This window comes from Scatophagus argus, chromosome 11, assembly GCF_020382885.2.
Source record: "Scatophagus argus isolate fScaArg1 chromosome 11, fScaArg1.pri, whole genome shotgun sequence".
NCBI classification, from domain to species: domain Eukaryota; kingdom Metazoa; phylum Chordata; class Actinopteri; family Scatophagidae; genus Scatophagus; species Scatophagus argus.
The window spans coordinates 12,324,581-12,350,509 of NC_058503.1; the positions used below are offsets into that span (position 1 = coordinate 12,324,581).

Below are 25,929 nucleotides of genomic sequence, written 5' to 3' on the forward strand. Positions count from 1 at the left end.
ACAAACACTCGAGAGATGAGCATAAAAATACAAAGCAGAGATCTGAGACTGACATAGTGAAAATACATCAGTTTAATCAAGGTAACATTCTCATTTTAAAAATTATTTATTAGGCAAAACCATCTTGTATATTTAATGATCACTACACTGTAGAAGGCAAAGCAGCTTTTCTAAAGGAAATTCCCCAGTAGTATAAGTTTCTGTCCAGTCTTCCCCAGAAGACCTTCAGTAGTTTCTTCAGTACCCCTTTAAAAAAAAAAAAATCGGTGGACTTTTTTCTTAGTGTTAGGAATTACCTTGAAATGAGTTTTGCACTCCCTCTGATCCATAGAGAAACTGATCCGTTTTATGTAGATATGGACTGCTGCTGGTTGTGACCCGAGCTTGTGGGCACACTCACAGCTGTATAATTGTAGCTGGATAGATAACTGGCAGAACTGCTTAACCTATAGCTCTCTGACTGCTGCCTAGGCTGATTGAGACAGACCAGCTGTGATTATGACTAAAGCCATGAGATGATAAATCTGTGGCTGTTGCAGGGATTGTGGCTAAATCCATGGCTTTGCTGTAGTCGCTATGATTATGGAAGTAGGATTATTAGTTTATAGTTAATGTAACTAAATACATCCCTGAACTCCTCCAGTGGTGTATTGGTGACATACCTGTCACATCTGACAGAAGTACTGCAAGTTCAAATCCCATGTGGCTTAACAATGTCCTTTGATTCAACCACAAGGGTTGTGGTAGCCTAAGCATTAACCATGTCCTCAGCCAGGGAAAGCAGCTGTGCTGACATGCAGTTGGTAGATGTTTGCTCATCTTCTTAAAAGGAGTAATGAGCAGTAAGTGCATATTGTTAATGTTCACATGGTCTGTCTTTCCTGCATTATCTGCAAAGCGTTTCCCTAACTTGTATATTCTAACTGCATCAGACCAGATGCACACACTGTTCATAAGGATCAGGAGGGATGCAGAAGTTCAGAAAAAGATAAAGAAATCCCACTGTTAGTTTGACCACTAAAGAAAAACAAAAGTACTGACTTGCACACTTAAAAGTAACCCGTTTCCCTTGTATTTTATACTTCTTTGAGTCACATTCAAAAAAAAAAAGGAGGGCGTTTAGGAGGACCAGGCTAAATCGAAGTGTTTCAGACAGAGGACTGCTTCTGTTGGACACACATTCACGGGAGAACTTGCTGAGTGGAAGAAGACCAGCAGTGTGGTTCTAATATCCTTGAGACACTTAAAACAATCCTAACACTGTGCAGGAGCTGTTTGGCAACCGTGTGATGCAGCTAACGGACTGACCACCTTAAACAATGCTCTCTGCTAAGAAGAGTCTGTAGTAATTGGGATATTTATTGATTCACAGGCAATAACTGATGATGGGATGGAGCTTTTAGTCGGTGTACTGTTCACCTGAATAGTCGAAGGAGGAAATGCAACGGTAGGAACTGCATTAGCAGTAAGTGGAGGAAGAACAAAGTCAGATGGCGGCAGAGTTACACCTGGGACCACACCTGGCAGGGTGAGAGGTGGAAGACCTGTGGAGCACAATGTAAACAAAAACATTACCTAATAATGCATAGGTGTCTTTGGAGTCATTACCCAGAGTAGAATAACCTATTTCATCCTTTAATGCCGCAGTTGAAAATAGCATTTATACATTTGTTCCTACAAAGCCTGAGATGATGTGTATTTCTATTAACGCCATCATCCCAAATCCCATGAAAAGACCAGCAATGTGGTTGTGCGTCTCACTAGCATCTATGGCACCTGACTGTAAGTTAATTTGTTATGGAGAACATATATCTTTAAGAAAGGTAAGGAATATGAAATTTAAAAAAGCAAATATTACCCCAAACATAAACAAGTAAATACTGCATTTGCTTGTATTTTAAATCGCAGATTCATATTAGAAGATTTACAGCAGGATGGTGTACCTGGGATTACAGTGTTGGTGTATTTCACTATGTGGGAAAATGTCACTCAGTTTGGCTACACATAAAATACTTTCCAGTATAATCATTTCAGTCTTGGTTTTGGTCTTTTTCATGGAATTTCTGGACGCTAAGAAAAATATAGAAAGACAGCAGGCTCATCATTTAAGATTAATTAAGAGTAACTTGGGCAACATGCCAGAGAACTGAAAAATACCTGCATGTTGTAATCCGCCAACTCCAGGTGGCAACACTTGGCCCACTTCTGGCAAGGTGATATTTAGATTTGGTAACTTAGGGAAGGGTGGAAGACTTCCAGGTAAGGGCATTAAACCTGTGCAATAAACAGACGATGTTAGTTGCTGGTTTTGCCACCACACATGGGGAGCTATAACCTCCAAAAATAATGTCCACTGACCCGGTAATGTGGCAGCAGGATTGACAGACAGGGGGACACTGTGTGAGGAGGTGACTTGGCTGCTCGGTGGGACAGAAGGAAGTCCTGAAACAAGATTTATAAGAACTATTATTGTCAGGTTACACAGAAACACAAATACAGTGAATAAAGGTATTTAAGTATCTTTTGGCTTCAAGCAACATCTCGATGTGAAGATGGATATGTAGAATTTTCCATTTGCATTATCTACTAATTTAATAGCTGATATATTTTAATAACAGGATATTTTAAACAGTCAGATGACAGAGTACCTGTCTGTAGATTGCTAATGCCAGAGGTCAGGTTAGAGCTGATTGATATGCTGGACAAAGACTGCTCTAATCCAGATGATGCAGAAGAAGATACAGCGACTGGAACCGTTGGAATAACAGCAGAAAGATGGACCTGGTAACAGAGGTTACCTAAAGTCAATAAACGCCCACAAGATCTGGAACCCAAGATGACGTGAAAATAACGTTTTTGTCTGGATGCAGTTATTTCTGTGTTTAACAGGCACGGTTACCTCTGTGAAGCCATCTTTAGACGGAGCAGCTGGTTCACTGGGGGTCTGTGCAGGGAAACTGATCTTCTTGCCCTCTGTAAATGGCATCATAGGTATCCTGTGCAGGTAGCCATAGCCAATGCCACATCCTAGACTGAAGAGACAGAAAATAACCAAACATATCACAGTAGCCTGAAAGAACCTTACATTCTGGAAAATCCAAATGTTCAGATGAAGGTTTAAACTGAAAGAATCTTTGTGAAATCACGTGGTGTATTATTTGTGTTTGTAGGCTATTTTTTCCATTTAACACTTACTCAGAAAAGTAAGGAGATCTGAACGTAAAACATGTAACGGACATGAACTGGACGTTTGTATGAAATAAAATGCAGTAAAATTAAACAAAATGAATGCTCCCAGTTTCTCTGTTTAGTTTGAAGGGTCGGGTAAACTAAAGAAGAATTCACAGTCAAAATTATGATATTTGGGATTATTTTTTGCCATTTAAAGTCTGTGTTTGGGAGGTGTGGGTTTGTTCAGGGTGAGATTTCGCACCTGAAACGTTAAGGTTTCATAGTCTCTGGCTCTCAAGTGGCAACACAAGGAAGTCCAGGTATTTCACGAATGGCTTTCATACCTGCCCTCTCCGCCCCAGTCGCTGTTTGGGGTGATGAGCACCTCGCGGCAGTTGTCCGTATCTGTGTTGTAGACATACAGCTTCAGCTCCTTCCCCTCATAGGTTTCAACGATGGAGAAGAGATCTTCACTCTGTTGAAGGAGAAGAGACACACAGCATGTCAACCTGTTGCCAACTTAAAGTCACCGTTACAACTAATCAAGCAAAGCAAGTACCTCATTCATGACGGTGTCGGCTCCTATAATGTAGTCCGTGTGGGCCCTCAAACCAGCCAGGGCGGCAGGAGAGTTTGGCTCGACTTCCTGGACTCGAACAATATGTGTAAAACACAATTGGTGATAGCAATAACCTCTAAAAATGCTGATTACGTCACACTTCTATCACTTTTTATGAACAATTTGGAGTTCGACGTATTAATGCCTAAAATACATATACAATATACAGCGTCATGTTTTGTTAAATCTGTGATGCTCAGCATACAGTATTTATCAACCCAGTTAAAACTTTATAACTCCAATTCAGAGCCCCACTGGTGTCAGCTGAGAGAATAAAATCTGTGCCCACGGTTTTCGATGCATTTGTAAGGGTGTTGCATTCACTGACCTGCCGATTTCTCTCCCCCCTTGTCTCTGTCTGTTCCTATGACATTGGTGACTTCCACCCACATGTCTGTATATTACTATTTCACACAGTGACATAATTTTGATTAAGATTACATGTTGTCTTTAATAATCTATATTATTATAACATTCACATCGAGATTTCACTAGAATTGTAACTTTATTGTGCTAACATTATCCATATAGATAGCAGCAGAGACGTGGACAGAAGTTGCTCATCAAAACAGATTTACATGAGTGTTTTTTTGGGGTTTTTTTTTTTTGACACCAAGGAGGCTCCATACTTTTGTGAATGATCCATCACCCTAAAATCATGTATAACACCTAAACAGCATGCACGTAAGAACGTTTCAGGATATTTCCACTATGGAGCAGCACACTCACCAAGACATGCCAAACGTTTTCATTGACTCCTTCAAAGCTACAGAAGCGAATGCTGACCCCCAGCAGCCCCTGGCCGCCCCACAGGCTGCTGGGAATGACGGTTGTCTCCCTCACCGCCAGAGTCTTGCTGCTGTATAACAGCATCTTGATGGGTCTCTCCGCATTCATCTTCAGTATCTCCTTCAGGGTGTCATTGTCCTTGTTCTATCACAGATGAAAACATTCAAATCATCTGTCATAAAACTTACGAGTCCAATAGCTTTGGCGAGTTTTAGAACTGCCATTATATTAAACTTACCAGTCTAGTGTCAGAAACGGAAATGATGAAATCAAAGAATGGCTCCAGTCCTGCACGGTGACCGGGGGAATTCTCTTGCACCTGTAAGATACAGCATCATAAAGACAAGACAATAGGCAGCAGAAGACTGGAAAATCGTGGCCTGGTCTAATGTGCAAACAGTACGGTCAGAATCAAATCTGTATACGACAAGAATCCACGGGTCGTTGCGGCCTTGTGTTAACGGCTCAGGCTGCTGGTAGTTGCAGGTAGTTTACTTTGGACTCATTAGGCCCTTTAATACGATTAGAGCCTACCTCGAGTATTGTTGCTGATCATATGCATCCCTCCACTCATAGCAACAGTCAACCCAATGCCCTCTTCCAGCAGGATAAAGTGCCATGTCACAAAGCACACCTTTGCTCAAACCGGTCTCACAAACGTTAAGCAAACAAATGGTGTTGTTACTTCCCACACACCTTCTCCATGCCCACTACATTTGCGTCATGTGCTGTGTTAGAAACCCCTACTCTTATTTTGACTGTTATTTAGACAAAGCAAGCTTCAGTTTGGATAACCCTGGCTTCAGGGACATGTCAGGAGACTTTTTTTTATTAGCATTTGCTCAACAGTTAATTGAGAAAATAATCTGAATATTAGTCTACACTGAGAGTAATTTTTATAGACAAAATAAATCATAATAAACATCATTATAGGACAATCGTGACACACCTCGTACACACTCATGATCCACACCGTCAGTAGCCTCACCGGTTATTCTGGCAACAACCACTCTGTAGTTTCTAAGAACTCACAATGAGGCGTTCACTGACACTTACAGCTCCGACGAGAGACAATCATCTCGTGTGGTTAACGACAGAGCGTGATTGAATACTAATTAACCACCTCAGGTTATATGAATTCATACAGCTTGAAAACACCTGGAAAAAATTTGCTGTTTTCTTGAACTTTCAGTACAGCCCAACTACACCAGTGTGGGGCATAACACCAACCAGGTTACACTACACCTGTCTTGAAAGCTAGCTGTAGCAGCTGACAGCCATTCAGCTAGCTCGTAGGGCCGGTGAGCTGTTTTGGGTGACAAATTAGCGGGAGAGATCAGCGATCAAACTGCCATTCAATTAACATATGGATATCAGTAATTAGCTGTAGAGCACGACAACTAAAACGTCAGCTAGCACCTGCTGTCTCTCTGCAGCTCAAGGAGGTCCCTCTCACAGACAGCCTTCACAGTAAAATACTGGCACATGAAAGCTGCTCTTACTCTGAGGACGTGGTAGCCTTCAGTTCCTCCGCCTGGTATCTCGGCACTCTGAGACCCCCCCATGTTTCCCTGGACGCGTGTCTGTCACGGCGGGATGTTAGTTAGCAAGTGATCCGATCATATCCGCAAAGGTGCTGTGTTTTCCTGCGGTTCCTGCTTGCCAGCACTTCCGCTGTGGTTTAACCCCCTCGGGTTGAAATTTCTTTTGCATATTTGCACGAAATTTCCAACAAACAGGCTACAGTCGAATTTTAAGCACAATGCTGCTTGTGGGTTTGTGTCAAAACTAGTGTCAGACCTTAAAGTAAGACAGTCAAAAAGGTGTTTTTCTTCTTGTTCCTACAGGTGAATTGTTTGACCTTTGCTGTGTATAATGAGCTACGTGCACAGTCTGACACTAGAAGGACGTCTTCATACTGAAAGAGTGAATTTTCTCTGTGCTCATTGAAAGTCAGCTTCCGAGAGGCGGAGCCTACAATCAACAATTATGACATCACAGATAGTTTGGGAGCCAATCCTAGTCCAGCAGTCAACATTCACAGGTGTGACGTGGAAACTCAGATGTACTGAGAATGGACTTGAACAGTGAAGTAGGGGACATCCTGTGTCCAGCAGACAAAACTTGTGAAATAAAAAAATGTTTGCTTATTCATATATTCTGAAATTTGTAATGAAAGAGAAGGATCAGGTACCATTTTGGGGATATTAAGGTGGTGATTGTCAGTTGTTTTTTTCTGCAAAAGCCATATGTGATACACAAGAGAGAACCTTTTGTTCTCCATAACGTGTGTTTAGGGGATCTTTAATTACTTCGGGTTATGTTGTGCCACATAGTGCATATTTCTAAAGAAATGCAAGAAGTGCAATAAAAAAAGAGAGGCCATGTGTGCACTGCACTTCATGGAAATATATAAAAGTGGGACCTGGGAGTAAATTCCTGCCTCACGTGGTTTGTCTTCATATGAACATTTGCAGTTCTATGCAATGTTCACCAGTTTAAATGTTGAGATCTTATTGTTTTTGCCCAATCAAGTCAAGCCTAATTTTTAGGGGGTCTCAATAATGATTATTTATTTGTGCAGTATGACTTGAGTTTGGGTCACGGGTCCAAAGGGTGAAGTACATTTACTTGTGTACAGTTCTGCTGTACAGTTATGAGGTACTGGGACATGAATATCTCCACTCGCCTCCTCTAACAGTTACAATATCGCACAGTATTTCAGAAGGGACTTTTGTGCTTTTGCTCCTGTTGCGAGGTAACATTAATTCAAATCATGACAAGCCCATGAAACATAATGGTGTTCGTCAATAAAATTAGACAACAGACTGACTTAGCAGCAACGAGTATGTTAAGAGGTTAAATGCATCAACAATTCAACAGTCTTAATGTTAACCATACTAACCATATCACCATAACCTCCTGTCACCACCTGCAACATCAGTGCTAACCTCATCTTTATTTTGAATTTTGTTTTGTTTTCTTAATTCAGATCTCAGCTGCTTTTGATTTGATCGTATAGTCAAGGGAACGGTGAAGATGTGAGAGAACAGAAATTGTCTCAGTGATCAAACAGTGATAATAAGGGACATCATCAGTGCTATAAAGAACACGGGCTCAAGGAGTAGATTAATGTATATGTAGCTGAATATCTCTGTAGTGCAGCGGCTCTTATCAAATAATTTGAAATAAACCTGCACAGCGTTGTGATTCTCCTCATCAATCATCAGTTATCCTGTCAGTCTTTGTGTCTGCTATAGAGCTCACTTTGATATAATCTCTCTGCAAACTGCGCTGGATGATGCTTTGAGCTCGTATTGCACATTTCAAGAGAGGATGTACTCTGACAAGTAGATTTTATTCACGATATTTAAGTCTGGACAAACATCTTGATTCATATAATCATCCATCCATCCATTTTCTATACCACTCATCCATCAGGGTCGCAGCTGACTATGGGCAAGAGGCAGGACACCCTGGTCAATCACAGGGCCAACACACAAAGACAGACAAACACTCACACCTAGGGGCAATTCAGAGTAGCCAATTAACCTAATGTGCATGTTTTTGGTATTGTGGGAGGAAGCCAGCACAGACCGGGATTTGAACCTGGAACCCTCTTGCTATGAGGCGACAGTGCTAACCACTGCACCACCGTGCCGCCCCTCATATAATCACTTTAGAATAATAATTACCATCATTTATCATTTCTTCCACTTTAAATGTTCAAATACTGACAATTCCTATTAATTTGACTATTAATTAGAAAAACGCAGTCTTATCACCAATATCACTAAATGTGACTTTTCAAAATTACATATATCCAAAGACAAATACCAAAAAAATGAGTATTTTGAGGGCAAGATTTTTATCGGTATGGAAAAGGGATCAAGACGAATAACATGTAAGTTAATTATGTGGTTGGTTATTACATGAACACCACAGTCATTCACCACAAAGTTGCACCAGCATCTCAGGAAACACTGATGGGAAGCAGATTGATGTTTTAGCTTTACACGACAACACTCAGTGCCAGAAATGTTGCTGACATTTGGGTCACAGGTTGACATTTTGAAGAAAACTAAAATAGTTGTTCTAGTGGAGCATAGATCAGCAGGTTTCACGCTCTGCTCCTTCAGGATGTTTCCATATTCTAAGATGACCAAATTCAAGTGTGATTTCATAAGCAATCCTTAACACATTTTGTAGTCTCTGGATCATCATAATTAAACATGTTTGATGAAAACAGTTGTTTACATTCTTTTTCATAATCTAAAATTATTTTGATCTTTTGCTGCTTATAAGTATATGTACGATATGGTGATCACGTAGATGATCAATCAATCATTTATGTCAGTTTTCAAGCAAACACACATTTGATAGTTCAAACATTTCTAATGTGAGGATTTGGTGTTTTTCTTGTCATTCATTACAGTACATAAAATGTACTGTAATTACTGGAGTGCTGGCTAAGAAAATAAAAGGCATCATCTTTGGGTGTGAAAAATGACAAAATGTATTTTCTAATGTTTTATAAACCAAATGATTAATCATCTAATCATAGAAGATAATCAGCAGATTAATGAAGAATAAAAACATGTCATTAATTGCAGTCCTAAGATCAACTACATATTTAAATCTTTCATCATTCATTGTTCCATACCGCAGCAGATCTTCATATCTACTATTTACTACCAGTGAGAATTATACTTTACTTGGTGACACTTGCTCCTTCAAGAGGCAGATAAATAAACTCTGTATTTCAGCAGAAGCTTGCTGACGCCTTAAAACTCTGCTATCACTGTTCTGTATCGCTCTCTCAGATTTATACTTCTTCAGTGCTCCAAGGAATTTACAACTAATGCAGCAAAGCACTGTGTTTTTGTCCAGGCGTGATTTGGGCCACCTTGCTTGCTGTAGCCTCCTCACACGCTGCATTTCCACACAGCAAGCAAAGTCACAGCTACTAACATCATAGGCTGTTATTGTCAGGGTTAGTTACTTAATGTTGTGTGTCTGTGAGAGGTCATTTCTCGCCGGATGAAAGCGCTCTATGATAAATACATGCTCTGTGCTGCCATAATGTACTCTGATGTGCTGGGATGCAGAGATAAAATGGTTTGGTAGTTTAAAGAAGCCTGACAGAGCATGAGAACCAAACACCAGTTCAAGTAGTTATCACATCATTGTTCGTTGTTGTTGATCATTTTAATTTCACCATCAACAGACATGCTTCCTATCCTGTCCTGTCACACAGTTCCTAGTCAGGGGAGAAAAAAAAATACTCATTGTAAGTCATCCTGCAGAGAACAACAGACCACACTTGAAAGTCTATAGAGCACTAAATTACTGTCATGTGCTGCTAGAGGTTGTTTTCTTCATTTAGCATGCATGATGGACGTCAACACACACAGACTTGGTTAGCTGCGGTGTAACTGCTCCTCGGCTCATGCTTATTCCCTTAGAAAGTGTCTAACAGAGACATTTACTAGCAGCCTTTCAACTTTAACAAGCAGCGCATTAGGTTTACACTCCCCAGCCATGGAGACAGGCATGTTAGAGTCTCTGGACTATTAATCTCCTGCTTAAAATTTACTTTCTGCCGGGATTAATCAAGCACCAGACATGCAGTCAATAAGAGGAGGCTATTTAGATAAGTGTAACCCATTATAATTACTTTAGAAGTCAGAGGTGTTGCAGTTGATTCTGTTATCACAGTTTTTAATGTCAGACACACTTGCTATTTGGCTTGAATTCAACAACAAAGTGATTGTGGAGGGACACATTAATAGCACAAGAACACATCATTGTTCACCTTAAAACTGAACAGCTACAAGGGGGAAAATGCTGCATGTGCTGGTAAGTACATGAGATTGAAAGGGTTAAAAATAGAAATTGTTTCCAGGCTAAATTGTGGCCATAGCTGCATGTGTGGATAAAAAAAGGGGGGTGTGGGGGGGATGGGCTGGCAAGCAGCCCGCAGTCAATATCATCATCATCATTTCATTAGACTTGCCTTACACAATGGGAACGTCAGTATCTATCAGGAAGCTAATGTGGCAGTGATTCCCAGGGGCGGGAGATATATTTGGCACATCAGGAAACCACTGACAAGATTCATGGATATATAAGAGAGAGGAGTAACACAGCTGAGAAAGGATAGATGGCTGAGCGACCTATTGTGTGAGAGAGGGGAAACTTTTCTTACTTAAAAAATGTCCAGAATACAAATACAATTAACACACAAGAAGAAAAGTGCAGTGCAATGAGCCCAATAAACTTGATGTCCTTTGTTTCATTCGCAGTATTCTAATGACTCTTGAGTGTGTATGTGTGTGCGTGTGTGTGTGTGTGCCAGGTGTGAAATGGAGGGTGAACAGACTAGTGCAGAGACAGACATTAAGTATTTCACAGTCTGGTGTTCAGAGCCAGCCCACCCACCCTCCAGAGAATGAAGGGGACTGCTGCAAAAACAGAGCTGCTCCAGCACTCTATTATTTTACTGGCCTGATCTCCTCTTGATCAAAGTTTAATAATCCTTGTGATAAGAATTGATGGAGATACTGATTGTGGATTAAAGCGATGAACCCCCTGATATACTGCTAAATATTAATTTTATAGCCTAAATCAGGCTACAAAGCTGTTCTCTCTGCACATTATTTAACAATATATTCCAAATCTAAATATTTTTCTGAAGCTTTTCTGAAGCTGCAATATACTGAATAGACTGACTGATATCTGTATAAACCGATTCAGTTCAGTGGTTGTGTTACCCACATGGCCATTCATTCATGAATTGCAAGTTGCAGAGGTGTGGCAAACTATATGAGCTGCAGGCTCTGTTTCATTTGGATTCAATCATTATATGATTCTCCAACACCTGCTTCCAAATTAGCCATATCACTACGCTTTGGCACGTTTAACCTTCAATGACATTACCGTCCTTAGAGCAAAAGAATAAAAAAAAACCCTCCTAAAAATCTCTCTCTCTCTCTCTTTATATGTGGCAAGAAGTCAAGGGTTATTATTTCTATTACCCCATTATATGAGTGGTTATTCCTTTAATCCTCTGTTCCCTGCAACTTTACAAAGCAGCCAGTGACACCAGGTCTGTAATGATCGCTGCACTGAAGCATGAAACAAAGAGGCAGCGTCTGCCTGGTGGAGGATGGGGAGGAGAGCCACTGAGACAGCCAGTCCCTCTATGGCTGTGTCGAAATAAAACGCAGCCAGGCAGAGCCTTGAAATGGGCGCCTCAGGGAAAAAAATGTTAAAAGAGCACAGTCTAATGCCTTTTATGATAAATATCTTAAAAGTGTGAGTAATGAGAGGAGTGAAGGAATTGGCAGTGGGTGCTCATGAAATCTCAGCTGTGAGATGATCAACCAATAAAAAGTCCCTCCAGGGTGATTAATCTGACCAATGGCTGGTGACAGTTAGGTGGACTGAGAAGATGTATGAGAAAAAAGAAAGGCGAAATAAATAAATAAATAAAAATAAAAATTGGAAAAAATACACATTTGCCCACACTTACACATTTAACTTGTCTCTCCCTGTCGAGGTTTGTCATATTGTGAATTTTTCTCCATAAGTTGCACTTCTTTTGCATGTATTTGTCTAAAGGCCGTGTACGAGTGCAGACAGTTTTCTCAGCTGTTAACTGTCAACTTATCAACACCTTCGACACTTTGATGCACTCAACCTGTCTTTGGCAGTGACTGATGCAGAACCAGAGACTGAGTGTCCTTTAACCAGAATGTTTTGGGGATTGTTTGGGCTCATGGAGACACCGTGATATCTCTTTACTCTTATCTTTAACAAAAAACTAACTTGACATAGTTTCATCACCTTGATACTTAATTCACGACGACTCCAAGTATTATGAGGGTTGTTTACAGAAGTCTGTTACAGAAAATGACACCTTACTTGGGATCTCAGATACCAGTTGTGAAACATGGCCAAACACAGTTACAATGTGAAGCTGTATGTCTGTCATTAGGGTTGTCGGTACTTCCTGGACAGCACAACACCTCCCAAATCTCAAATATTATACGCAGTCTGTCTGAACTCCAGGACATTTAAGTATGTAGGATGTCATACATTTCTTTTTCTTTGAATGACTTCCGGCAAACAAAAGGAATATATTTGTTTATGCATTGCTTGTATAACATGTGATTTTGGTGTAATAACAATGCGTCATGTGAAAATTTTCTGTATTTTGTAATCTTCATCAGATGTCCAAAGTTCAATCCTTTTCTGTTTGCTGCATTTTAATAAGGCTAGAAGAAAAAAAATACTCCTTTCAGGACTAAACGAAACTAAACACGTAAGTTAAGAGCAACACATATTTTTTCTGAAGTTAAAATGTCCCTTTAAGCATTGCAAAAAACAAAAAAAACAAAAACTGTGCGCACAGATGTTCTACAGCTCATGTCTTTATTAGTGCTGTGGATACAACAGTAATACTCAGCAAAATGATGGCATTAATTTAAAGTGCCTACATTGAATTTAACAAGGGATACTTCATCCCACTAATTCAGGAATGTACAATTGTTTCAATAAATCTTATGACAGTAGCAAACACTGTGCATTTCATTGTTCAAGCAAAAGTCTTCATGATAAATAATCCCGGTTCCTTACGTTGGTTTTCTCAACATAAACATGTGCCAGTGAGCATGTGAGCATGTTAAGACAAACAGAATTTTGCATATTATAGTTTTACTCCACTTAACACAGTAATAATACAATCATATGTCCACAGAATAAAAGCTGCCCCATGAACATGGTTTAGCATTGTGCTTTTTATCACTAACAAAGCTCCGGCAGCAGCAGCAGCCGCACTGCCAGTCATGCCTCCCACATATAGCCAAGTGTCTCTACAACATTCAGTCAGTGAATCACAATGACATTGCACAGTTACACAACATAGATTGCACTAAAGTTAATGGCGGTGAGTTAAGTATTCTTACATAAACATCAGAACCTAATCCAATGGGAGAATAAGGGCCGTATACATGTTCATAAATGTAACTCAACCCTTCTTTGGTTCACAAATGCGCTAAAGACTTCAGTGTTATTCAAAACATTGTGATATTATACGGCAGAGTTCCCAACAGAATGAGGAAACATTACAAATGGAACAGAACAGCAGATAACCTATTCACAATTATAATCTCTGGATATAAATAAAGCGATTCATCTATTACATAATATACTGTTATGGTTGATTTACATATAAGGTCTTCTCACTGTAAAACTAGGACACATTTGGCACAAAGGCAATGTGACAATACTATACACAATCTACACAAAAATCTCTAAAAACACAGCAATCAAGTACAGTACTTGTTACAATGACTGTGTTATATATTTCCACTTACGTATATCAAAAGGAAATAACAGCTAGGGAACAATATGGCGGTGCATCTGGCTTGATAATTACATAGACGACATGGAGCACCAACAGTCAGTACATCATAGATATATATATATATATGTATATATATATTTATATGTATATATTTTACATTAATACTGTTTATGTCAATGCAGTAAGGGTCCCTACATTGTGCTCTGATAATTGTGAAAAAATATTTTGACCTCTTTCTGTTTTCAGTACTGATCTTCATATTGTACAGTGAAATGCTTTATTTTATAACGGCTGAAGAATCACTGAAGTACCCAGATATTCTTACAACCAGTTTTAATCTCACTCAGATTAAGTTCCATTTAACATGCTCTTTTGCAAGAACACCCGTGTGCTTTTGAGATTCTTGCAAGTTTTGACTTATGTCCTTTTTTACTCAGATAGCACAGCCTTATGTGCAAGTGTTTTGAATATATGTCGCCACCGCTAAAGACAGAAGAGACAGAGAAGAGACACACATGGCATATTACATGTTGTGCATTGCCAAAGAGGACCTGTAAGCAAAACATTTTGACGTCTTTATGAGACAAAAGGGACATGAAGCCAAGCTCAAGGCTCTCCAGAGTTGGAAAAGTCTGATGTTTGGGGATAACAAAGGGTTTATCTGTGACTCTTACAAGTCATTCCCCAGTCGCTCAATCTCCTCGATCAGGAAGTCGATGTCTGACCTGGTAGCAGCGGGGTTGGAGATGACCATGCGGAAGAAGTTGACCTTATCGCCTTGTGGCTGGTAGCTCACCATTGTGGTCCCAGACTCCATCATCATTGCCTTGATCTTTGGGGCCACCTGTTGTGAAAAACATACGCTGTCATGACTAAATCTCAGTATACACTATGTGAATGAGGCTAAGAGGGTGGTGGAACTCGAAATGCGGCTTGAGAAGCAAACTGATGAGTCATTACCTTGTTCAACCTCTTCCTCCGCTCTTCACCGTCAGGCAAGCCACGCAGGCTCGGTGGAAAATACCAGAAACACACATTAGTGTGCTGCGGCTGATAAGAGAAAATGGGAACAACAATTTGTAATGAGCGCCGATAAAAAACACCTTCTGTAATTTCAGCTTTTCTTGTCAGCTTGTCAGCAATGGAAAAAGGCCCAGTCAACCCCAAAATGAAGGTAAGATATGAAACATATTGTTGTAGTCCTTTATCACAAAGACAAAAAGGTGTTTGAGAATAGGATAGACAGTTTTCCTATGTTGCTGTGCATGGAAATAATGATCTCACCTCTGTGTCGAACACCATCTCAAAGCCCTCCCTGTTTTTTATTTTATTGTAAAGGTACGCAGACAGATCCAGGCACTTGTCAATATGCTGTTCGAATCCTACGGTTCCCTTTAAATAGAGTGAAAGAAGGAGAATGAGGAGTTGTTTCCTTCACACTCTCGACAGACACAGATGGAAAACAACACATAAAATGCGTACCTTTGCCTTCCACATGAGCCAGAACTTGAAGATATCAACATGGCGTCCACACTGAATGGCCTTGTCACCAGTGTCGTATGTAACATCATACTGTTTATCTGGCTGGAAGAGGTAACCAGCACACATGGAGTTGCAGCCTTGCAATAATCCCTGCAGTGAACACAGTGGTGTTGAAAGGATCAGCACAGTTACCGAACACCAGCAGAAGACGCTTGTCTGTGGCTAAGCTTTCTATACAGGAGTGTGCAGCAGGAAAGTGAAAAAAACACAAAACAAAACCTCAGCTCACCCTCTCTCTGACCAGAATGGCAGAGCACTGCAGCGGCACTCCCATCATTTTATGGGGGTTCCAGGTGACTGAGTTGGCCCTGCGCAGATATTGAAACAGTAAACAGGGTGCGTGCAAGTGCGTATGAGTGTGTGTGAGTGTGTATCAATTCCAGGAACAGAAGTGGTAATCTCAGAAAACATCAGTCCTTTCAGTTTGCACAGGAGTCGTTTGAAAGGTACACTTTGAAACATCTGTGGGTTTGTACAAGCTGACTGCAGGTCTCAGAACGCACATCATTTTGGCGTTGATTTTAATGGTACACTTCAGGAAATTAGTGTTGGATTGAATTTAGTTGTGTGTCACTCTCCTCACCTGTCTCTGTCCCCTCATTTCCTGTCATCTATCTATCGTCTGCTATCTAATAAAATCATAAAAGGTCAGTTGAAACAAATCAATTACAAAGTCAATTTCGACACAGCAGAGGCCAAGATTACCTGACTTTTATTCTTCAAGCACTGAACTTGATGTGTGAGTACCCCCTTAAAAACACATGCTTTCTTGTACAACATTCATTGCCATTTATGTGTTCATGTATTGTGCTCTTTTACCTCTCTACTCCACTCAGCTTGTGCCTGTGTTTCCTGGACATTAGCAGGCCTCCACCCCATGCACCCTGCACAGGAGACAATGCATTTCCAACAGGAAGGTTAATATCTACTACAATGGTGTATCAGAACTGGATATAGAACTTTATACTGGATATTTGCAATATTCTCTTACATCCACGTGAAGCCACATGTTGTACTTTTCACAGATGTCTGCAATTTCATTGATGGGATCAAAGGCTCCGTAAACGGTTGTACCAGCGGTGGCATTCACAAACATCGGAACATAGCCCTGCAAAACGAAAACGTTGGGTGGAAATAAAGGCATTTGCTACAGTTCAGGACTGAATTCAGGGTGTTATGTTCATTCTCTCGCTGCGATTGTTGACACAAAAAGATACATCTTTCTCAAATAATGCACCCTTCTTCCCTCATGCAATGACTGCTTTCCAATTTCTTCCAGTCTGCACATCACTTTTGCCTTTGAGGGACTGTTTCCAGGAGAAGTGCTTTTGATTGGAGCAGCGTCACTTGTGATCAGAAAGAAGCATGAACCTCCCCGAAATAACCTCACTGCTCTGGCACACACAAGTACACACTATGGCTCAGACTGTGTGGTGTCAATAATAAAAGCAAATAAGTAAGTGGATGTCCTGGTTGTTGTTGCAGACCTTTTGCTTGGCCTCTATAACTTTGGCTTCCAAATCAGCAGGGATGACTCTCCCTCTGGAAAAGAAGAGGAAGAAGACAGTAGAAAGTCATCCAGATATCTGATCTTTTGCCAGACAGTCTGCATGCGGGTCCAGCACAAAGCAAACCTCTCATCAGTGTTCAAAAGTATCAGGTTGTCCGTCCCAAAGCCCAGAGCTGCACTGGCTTTCTTGATGGAGTAGTGGCTCTGCAAGAACAGATGTTACAGTAAGAGTGGATTTACTCTCAAGATACTGACATTAATTGTGAAACCTTGGTGACAAAGATGCTTAAATGGTCTGACTATATGAAATCAGTAAAACAGAGATGGACTAACATGCTCTGAGGTGAAGAGGATCAGTCTGGGAGCAGCTGCCATGCCTTTGGTCTTCACTTCAGGGAAGAACTTGTATCTGGCAATCATCACACTGTACATGTTGGAGATTGCTCCTCCTGCAGAAACCAACAGTGATGGAGGAGAGATGCTGTAGATGAATGCATATTTGAAGAACTTTACTGATTTAGAGATGGGTTAAACACAGAGAAGAGGTATCACTATGTGGCATGGAGCGCAACTGTGTGTGACACTAAAGAGTCTTCTTCATTGGCTTTATCATCTCGTTCACCTTTGGCCAAACGCCAACCGCATGGCGTTTACTTGTAAAAGAGTATTTCTAAAAGAAACAAACATCCAGTGGTAAAGTATGACAGACAGTACAAACAAGAGTCTAACATGTCTTCATTAAGGGCTCAAAGTTACTGAGCTCTTGTTCAGTCACTGACTTGGCTCTCACCTGGAGAAAATATTCCATCACCCTCTCCATCAGGCCAGCCAATGATCTCCCTCATCTTTTTCAGCGTCAGCTGCTCCATGAGCACAAAGACAGGAGCAATCTCATAGGTAAACCTGGAACAAAGCAAAAAGAAAACATTTTAATCTGTGACAACAGAAAATTACAGGACTCCTTTGTTCTTTGACTCTTCTTTGTTCTTTATATTTAGCTTTGTTTGCTCTGTGTAAATTGAACAATAGCAGATTAATAGTTTCTTTCAAGTAACCTTCCATTTCACCTCCAGACAGCAGGAGGAATTGATGGGATAATATGAAATACACTGGTAATATCTAACAACATGCACTTGTATACTGTAATTGCACAGCGTGGTTACTGAGTGTGCTCTCAGAAAAAAATGGAGCATATACAGCGTTATGTACACAGTCACACCTCAGTGACAACACCATCTTGTTGCTTTAGAATTGTCTTTTACTGTTGTGAGATGAATTATTCTCAGGCTCACTGATACAGCAATATTCAAAGTACAAACAACGTCCCGTTAATGAAATTAACACTATTAAAAACACTGGAGATATAATGGGAACGGTCTGCAGCTCTCATACTCACAAGACAAAGTCATTTCAGGTGCCTTTGACTTTCTCATTGCAGGATTGTTTTAATGTTTTATCCTCTCAAGTATATAATTTTTTCCACATCATCAAAGTACATTAAAAACCCCTTTGCCTCAGAGAAAAGCACAGTCGATTTGGAATTACAGCACAGGCAGGCTCATCCATCTTCTCCTGACCAATATTCTTCTAATTACATAAGTATCTGTCTATTCATGCAAAGAAAGTAAATGAATCAGTGGAACATTACAGAATGTCGCATTGTGCCCCACAGCATCTTCAGCATGCAGTAATATGGAGGTGGGGGGGGGGATAAACAAGTCAGATGCCACTTCGCAGATGTCGCACATTAATTTCACCGCATTCATTCATGCAGACAGCGCTCACTTGTTGTGATTATGTAAGACCTGGATGTGATTGTCAGTCTATTAGTGTCAGTCAATATCTGCCAGGGGTAATTAGGGTTGATGGAGTAATTAATAAAGGTAAATTAGAAATATGTAAGCAACCTCCACCCTCTGGTTCAAGTCATGCTCGCTGATGTTGCCAAAAACACACGGGCTACAAACTACTTTACTTCTTTGAGATGGGCTGCAGAAGACGTACTGATGGCTGAACGAGGCTGTGAAAAGTTTGGGATTTGTAACAGAACCTTGTGATAAAAGTTCAAACTGGTGCCAAACCTAAAATCTTTGTTATGCTCAAAAAGTGGTACCAATTTGTAATGAAGCAGCCTAAATGCTGTAACTAATCACTCTACTAATGCTAGCAAATGATTTCCTTGTACCCGATTGATCAATTATAATCCATTATTATGAAAATAAAACTGACAAGTCGTCCTTTTCTGGTGTGTTTACTTTCTGTTTGTTAATAATGCAGTTATAACCTTTAATAATCCACTAATAAATGCTGAATAAGCTGATATTACGTCAGTTTTTGTCCAGATCTTTTGCATGTCAATCAGCCAAAGTGATTTTTCACAACTTGACATTAAATTACTTGTTTGTATTGATAGGTTATAACTGATCTAAAAATAATTAGTAAATGATTTATTGACCATTTTATAAACCCTTTATAAAGAGCACATTTTTAGAAAGTTATGTTGAAATTGTTCGACAAAGTCTTCTGTCTATTCACATTTAGAAATATTCTGGAAATATTTTCATTGCCATCTGTATTTTATTGCAAAGCTATGTATTGTATTTACTTCTGAAAGCAGGCTGTTAAAACATACAAACAAAAAAAGTTCCCTGAAACTGCAAGTAGCCTCCCTGCTGGTCAAGAGCTTTATCGCCTTTATTTAATAGATTACAATAATAGCGATGGGAAACATGATGGGAAGGAAAGACGTTTTGATCTTGGACCACTAGTCTAGATAGATAGATAGATAGATACTTTATTGATCCCGAAGGAAATTCTACTAAAGTCTACTAGGACAAGTTTGATCTCCCAAGTTCATCATTATGGAGTGAGTCAACAGTTTATAAGGGACACTAGTACAATTAAATGCAATCCAATGGAATAAAATAACCCCTGCGAACACATCTTTGACACAGAGTCATGAAAGTCAAAGGAAAGGATTTATTGCAAAAGCAAAACTCAGTGCTGCATCCCAGTGATAGCTGTTCACATTGTGCACAGATGGACCATCTGAGGACCATGCCATGTCCCCCAGCTCCTGGCATTGTTATGTCACAGGAACTAGCATTACATGAAACAAAGACAGCATGTAAACTGTGAATGCAAATCAATATGCAATTTAGTTTGCCTGCAGGGCTGAATTACATGACCACAGAATGAGCGCAGGCCAGCACTGACAATACTGTAGGGAGTAGCTGTACAAATGTCTTCTTTTGTGCTTTCTGTTTTCTTGCTTGATTGACAATCTATTAGAGCGTGCAGGCTATTCTTCAGGCAAAGGCGGTAATTACTGTATGTCACTTCAAGTATTCCTCTAACTGAGAGCTTGGGTCATTTAAAAACAGACAAGCATTTTAAAAGTAGAATGAAATTAACCCAATGACTTCCAAACTGGATGTAATTCTTATTGTTTATGAGCAATGAGTGCGAAGATAATTTAAAAACTTCAGGATGCATCACAGTACTCACATGTTGGTGTTGGCTGTAGAGGTAAGCCACTCTCCTGCCAAACCAACAATGTCTAATCCAGTGGACAGCTGGTTGAAGAACCTGGGGTGACCTGCGATTGATAAAGAAACAACAACGCAACACAATCACCCAGAGAACAATTAATCATTTGAGAGTCTTGGAGAGAAAATGGCTTATCTGTAATCATTATTCTGGCATGTAAGCTAATGAGAGTTATTGATCGCAGCAGGCCGTGCACTGCGCCTTCGGGCCTCTTTGTTCTCACCTGTTCTCACTCCATATTTCAGGGTGTCCCTGCAGTCCACCAGTATCTGCTCCAGAGACTCGGGCTGGTCAGAGAGCTCCAGGTTGAAGCCCTCCATGCCCTCCAGCAGCTGGTGAGGGTGGTGGAAGTCCAGGACCTTGGTGGACCTGTCAAAGGTCTTCCGGATGTAGTTGGTGAGGATTTCCACAACCTCCAGCAAGAACTGCATGGTCTGTTCCTCTCCATTTTTCGCAGGCAACAGATCTACGAAATAAAATACGTCCATTAAATTTATGTGGGCCTTTTCTGGCTAACTTAAATCCAAAGGTTGCTTTCTTCTCAGTTTTTACAGGTCATTTTTGCAATTTATTGCTGAATTTCCTCAGCAGGTCAACTCATTTATTTTATGCAAATACTCCATAAGTTTGTTTGAAAACACCACAGACACCACCTACAAATGCAATAAATGTGGTCTGAACACCTACATATTCATTATTATCATCTCTAGAAAAATACTTTGGCATTAAATGACAAGTAGCAATCAGATTCATCAGCATATCATTCGCTTTGATTTATTTACATGCATGTTTGTTTGTTGGAATCCAGATTAAAATATCCACGCAGTGTTGGATTTCTCAAATGGTTACGTTTTATATTTTGTATTAAGTGATTCATGTTTCATTTCAATGTATAAACTCATTTCATCCGCTGTGAGCGTCTTTTCATGCGTACCTCTGGCGAACAGATTGGAGAAGTCGGTCTCCGTGCGCCTGAAGCGCGCATCTCCACCGATATTCTCGCAGGACAGCAGGTTCTTGGCTGCGCGCTCCTTGAAGGAACTCACGATCCTGCTCTTCTCCTCCAGACTGTTGTTCTTCTGCAAAAATCCTAAACGTTTACAAGAAGAAGAGGAGTCCGCAGGGTGGTTACACTTCCCATACATGTTGAGATAGACTGTTTTATTTTCCCCTCTCTCCTCACCAGGCCTACTAAAAAATCTCCTCTGCCATTTCTGACTTTTATCTTCTCTATCTCTCTTTCTCCGAGGATCTAAGGAGTACTTTCACGCTCTCTCTCCCTCTCTTATGAGAAAGGGTCCCATCCTGCACAGGGAGTCCTATTTATGGGCGGAGGGCCCTGTGGGAGGCTGAGCCCGGTGACATCAGCATCGAGCCCCGGCCAAGCAAAAAAAACAAATCGCTGTCGTGTAGCGGCTGTAAATTCTTATTAAAGATCCTAAAGACAGTGTGCATCCCCGCTGGGCAACAAAACAGCACAGTAGCCGATAGTAATACAGCACAAAGGCGCGTTTGATAATAGGTGTGAATTTATCACTAAAGTCTGCACAGGAGAATAACAGATATATATTCTTTAATAGAGATCTAATCTGAAAATTGCGCAAGGCGATAGGTTACTTTTACGACATTAAACCTGCGGATATTATTCCAACTACTATGCAGTTTTGTTTTGTTTTGTTTTGTTTTGTGTTTTGAGGCTTCATGGCTGTGAAATCAGCAGAACGTGTCGGTCAAAAACAGCAGAAAATTGGGCTGTGCGTCGGTGCGTAACATCCACCATTATAATAGATGTCAGTCCGTCTGTAGTTAGTGTGACATGTGATTGGAACAGACTCAAAGTGTGAAATCGAGGAAATCCATCCTGCATGAGTCCATCTTTAATTTCACCAACTTCAACTCAGGGGTCGATTCGTGGTTTTAGCAGTTTGATGCTCCTTGCATTTTTAGATTTTGGCTGAACTAACGAGATCACACATGATGGTTATTTAATAATCTAAAAATTTCCTGGTTAATCTAGATGGTTCGTACTTGTTTCGATCATATTGTGTCCAGAAATCGTTGGCTTTCCACTGAGCCGTTTGTAGCCTAAAACCACGCAGGCCGTAGCCGTCAGTCATGCTTGTGGCCACTGAAAACCTACACACGAAGTCTCCCTGATAAATCATATTTTTGTATAATAAAATAATTGAGCAAAAATGCCGACTTACCACATATTTTCATTCCCAATTTTCTAGTACATCCGTGAGCAACTCCACACCAAGCGTCATAGCCTGAAATGATTTCAACAAAGCAATTAGAGGGCCACACAGAAGCCTGAAAAAAAATCCCACTACTTTCAGTGTACATTTTTATCTCATTTAATTTAATGCTAAAAATAAATGGAGAGATGTATGAGGTCGCATGCTGAAACAAAAATATCCAACACTGGGTGTCTTGGGATTATTTAAACATTAAACTGCCCTCCCCGGGCCCCTGGATCTGGATTATTTCCACTGTGTGTCACCGTTCACGACCCGGGCAAGGACTTAAAATTAATTAGCCGTCTGGATCCACGCCAGGCCAAAGATCTAATTGAGTGAAAAGATGCTGGTTAAAATGCGAGCATCAGTAGGCATGAACCGGCTGGCCGGTGACAGATAGAGAATTACAGCGTTATCAAGGGCTTCCAGCCAGAGAGGGGATGGGGCACCTTTGGATGGGAAGCATATAGGCAACGAAATCCTCAAAAGCAGCAATTTGGGGGAGGAGGGGTGGGAGGGTATGAGTGGGAGGAGGATGTGGGGGGAGCAGCACCATCACTACATCCCAATTTAACCCCTGCTTTGGATCATTGGATAAATCATTGCCCTGCTCAGCTCATTGGACGCACTTTAACTCAGTTCTCACAATGATTTTCTCCAAGCCAGAGGAGATGAAATGGACAACAAAGAGGCAACCAGAAATAAAGAGAAAAGGCGAAGAGAAGAAGCAAGAGCGAGATGTGCTGACACATAGCATCCAGAGCAGACTGTATTTATTTGCAGAGGTGCAGCTTGAAATCTACGAGCATGGGGCCTCATAATCATAACACAATCACTGCTCTTCATTGGAGACGGACATGTAAAAGCCATCCCAGTGTTAAAATCAAACACTGGTGCGAGGAAATGATTTGTGTTTGCACTGCACAGAAATGCAAGAGCGCGTGATTTTATTTTGAAAAGGTAAAAATTCAGCAGAAACACCTGCAACATGATTTTAGACCTCCATTCACTGGCAGAATGAATCAGGCTATTTTTTTTTTTTTTTTGCTACCAGCTGACAATGAACAGACTGTGGTGGCTGTATGGTTCTTACAGTCCCCCTTCATGAAGGCTACAATGCCATTAGGGGCAATTTAGTATGGCTGAATTAACAGCCACTTCAGGGGTAATTTTCCAAGCTTTTCTATGCAGGCACTTTATTCAGCCAGAGCACATTTAATCAAACCAATGAAAATAAAAGAATGCATTAACAGACCACCACCATCAGTAATAATAATAATAATAATAATAATAATAATAATTTCTGCTAATAAAATTACATAAATTTTAAATATTTGCAGCCTTTCTGATAAGATGCTCCGGTGCTGCAGCCTCTGGCTTGTTTTGCACACTAATTGTCCTCAGTGTAATGTTAGCAGAGGACATCAGTTTTTGACAGCAGCATTCGTCTGTCAGCCAGATGCCGGGAGGTCCGTCTATGCTGAATGAAATGCAGCGGTGATTTGTGGCGAAGGAAGGCTTCTCAAATGGCAGCGGATCCCCCCCTCTCACACACACACACACCCCCTTCTCTTCTCTCCCTCGATGAAAATGATTAATGGCGTTGCCCACAAAGTAAATAGCACACGTGAAATAGCATTTTATCTGTGATGGACCTACTTGAGCCCGGCGGTCGTAAATTTGTCGAGTTGGGATCCGGTTCGCCGCCAGAGGAGGAGGGTGCAGACGCCGCCATCACTCCCGAGACCCTGTGCCAAAGTCCTCACCTCAAAAAAGCCTGGTCACCTTTCTTTTCTTTTTTTTCCTTTGATGCCCCCAAAATCTTTCTTTGTACTATGAAAGACGAAAAGTAAGGCTCACAAGGAAAACAGAAACAACCCATACAGTGTTTTAATATGTGCCCCTTGCCCTTAAATATTGAAAGAGATGCTCAAGTTGCCGACATAAGGACACAGACTGCCTTACAAGTTGAGATTCAGTTAGTCGGCGTAAGGAGGAAAAAGAAAAAATAAATAACAGATCGTCCTCCAGTGCACCTGCGTTAAAACCACTTGACAGCCACTGACAGAAGCACACTGCTTCAGCATCACATCTTGATCCTGATCAGGATGGATGATGGGTAACAGGCAGCCACACAGATTCACGTTAGTCACCCTCATCATATGAATAGCACGTCCCTAATTGTTCTGTTCAAGGTTATGAAAAACACAGCTGTCACATCGTCAAAACTGGCACACCCATACTCAATATGTGGAGATAAGGTCATGTGCAAAACATTAAAAAAAATGCCTAAAAATCACTTCAAAGCCCACAAGGAGAACATCATATTTTACTTGATTAAATTTTATAATATGGCCTACATGCATGACTGGGTTTGGCTTCAAAAACTTGACCAGATATCAGTTCAAGGTGATTATTGCACCGCTGACCGTGATGCAGGTTTAAGTCACCCACAGAAAAACACAACATGCATCCCCCTGTCCAAACTACCCACGGGTTATTAAAGCTTAAATGAGATTTATTTAATTATTCCTGAGGAGTTAAGCCAGTGAAACATTTCTACACGCATGCAGTTCATATACAAACTGCAGGCCAACTGGCCTGTGTCGCTTAAACCGTGCATGTTTCACCGCGAGCTAAATCTTATAAAAAACACCTGTTAGAGCATCTCCAATGACATTAAAGAAGAGTTCGTTTAGTTTAGACTCGACTGCAAATGAATAAATCCACTCACCGTGATCGCGTGCGTCCAGGTGAACAGGTGCAGTCCAGAGAAGAAAAGGAAAGAAAGAAAGAAAGAAAGAAAGTGACTTCAGCACCGAATTAAGTCCTGGAGGAGAAGCCGCTGCGCTCTTTGGCAGACTCCAAGAGGAGGAAGAAGAAAACGATGAAGACAACCACGCCAAGAGGTTCGGCTCTCTGCTAGATCCCACACAAGGTGACCTTGCTTTTGTTGAAGTGGGTTAGATTTGCTGATATCTAAAGCAAGCCTTGTGTGTTTATTGTCATTGCGCACCAATGAGTCACGGAGAGCACTACCTCCACCGGTGCTGCATATCTGAGGAGCAGAGCCGTCTGCAGGCTGTCTGCGGCTTGGACACTGAATGGCGCCGCTTTCGGCCCTGCAAAGTGGGACTTT

General features: G+C 40.8%; 2 protein-coding genes and 1 long non-coding RNA gene across 8 annotated transcripts; 1 reads left to right on the forward strand and 2 right to left on the reverse strand.

Moving 5' to 3' along the window:
- Nucleotides 1–54: 54 nt before the first annotated feature.
- On the reverse strand, nucleotides 55–6,534 carry LOC124067044 (Golgi reassembly-stacking protein 2-like). 4 transcript variants are annotated; one of them, XM_046404067.1, is made up of 11 exons: nucleotides 6,082–6,533; nucleotides 4,818–4,898; nucleotides 4,520–4,723; nucleotides 3,731–3,817; nucleotides 3,516–3,646; nucleotides 2,900–3,032; nucleotides 2,649–2,781; nucleotides 2,359–2,442; nucleotides 2,158–2,274; nucleotides 1,420–1,544; nucleotides 55–246 (listed from the first exon to the last, which is right to left on the reverse strand). In XM_046404067.1, exons 1-11 carry the CDS (start codon nucleotides 6,142–6,144, stop codon nucleotides 238–240), a joined length of 1,167 nt encoding a protein of 388 aa, XP_046260023.1. In that variant the 5' UTR covers nucleotides 6,145–6,533; the 3' UTR covers nucleotides 55–237. The 4 variants fall into 4 exon arrangements, with proteins under 4 accessions (XP_046260023.1, XP_046260021.1, XP_046260024.1 ...); XM_046404065.1 differs by having other exon boundaries at nucleotides 55–1,544; nucleotides 6,082–6,534; XM_046404068.1 differs by having other exon boundaries at nucleotides 55–1,544; nucleotides 6,380–6,532.
- Nucleotides 6,535–12,996: 6,462 nt separating this feature from the next.
- Nucleotides 12,997–24,648, reverse strand: LOC124067427 (glutamate decarboxylase 1). The gene is made up of 16 exons (XM_046404754.1): nucleotides 24,450–24,648; nucleotides 22,758–22,820; nucleotides 21,485–21,640; nucleotides 20,774–21,016; nucleotides 20,509–20,599; nucleotides 17,792–17,904; nucleotides 17,335–17,450; nucleotides 17,126–17,205; nucleotides 16,979–17,033; nucleotides 16,483–16,599; nucleotides 16,311–16,375; nucleotides 15,721–15,799; nucleotides 15,432–15,581; nucleotides 15,234–15,341; nucleotides 14,910–14,999; nucleotides 12,997–14,793 (listed from the first exon to the last, which is right to left on the reverse strand). The coding sequence occupies exons 1-16, from the start codon at nucleotides 24,523–24,525 to the stop codon at nucleotides 14,620–14,622; spliced, it is 1,776 nt and encodes a 591-aa protein (XP_046260710.1). The 5' UTR covers nucleotides 24,526–24,648; the 3' UTR covers nucleotides 12,997–14,619.
- On the forward strand, nucleotides 14,954–17,310 carry LOC124067428. 3 transcript variants are annotated; one of them, XR_006844756.1, is made up of 5 exons: nucleotides 14,954–15,123; nucleotides 16,328–16,408; nucleotides 16,517–16,662; nucleotides 16,771–16,947; nucleotides 17,017–17,310. It is a non-coding gene; the product is annotated as an uncharacterized LOC124067428 (long non-coding RNA). The 3 variants fall into 3 exon arrangements; XR_006844754.1 differs by having other exon boundaries at nucleotides 16,517–16,947; XR_006844755.1 differs by having other exon boundaries at nucleotides 16,517–16,947; nucleotides 17,020–17,310.
- Nucleotides 24,649–25,929: the final 1,281 nt, after the last annotated feature.

What these genes read in the sequence shown, in the direction of transcription:
- LOC124067427 (XM_046404754.1), bottom strand. Translation starts at nt 24,525, where the DNA reads ATGGCGGCGTCTGCACCCTCCTCCTCTGGCGGCGAACCGGATCCCAAC. An exon ending in GAAATATGGAGTGAGAACAG is followed by an intron (nt 20,600 to 20,773) that starts GTGAGAACAAAG and finishes TATCAATCGCAG; the next exon opens with GTCACCCCAGGTTCTTCAAC. An exon ending in ACATGTGGCTTCACGTGGAT is followed by an intron (nt 16,376 to 16,482) that starts GTAAGAGAATAT and finishes TCTCCTGTGCAG; the next exon opens with GGTGCATGGGGTGGAGGCCT.
- LOC124067044 (XM_046404065.1), bottom strand. Translation starts at nt 6,144, where the DNA reads ATGGGGGGGTCTCAGAGTGCCGAGATACCAGGCGGAGGAACTGAAGGC. An exon ending in GACTGGGGCGGAGAGGGCAG is followed by an intron (nt 3,033 to 3,515) that starts GTATGAAAGCCA and finishes CTGTCTCTTCAG; the next exon opens with TCTAGGATGTGGCATTGGCT. An exon ending in TCCTGCTGCCACATTACCGG is followed by an intron (nt 2,275 to 2,358) that starts GTCAGTGGACAT and finishes TTTATTGCACAG; the next exon opens with GTTTAATGCCCTTACCTGGA.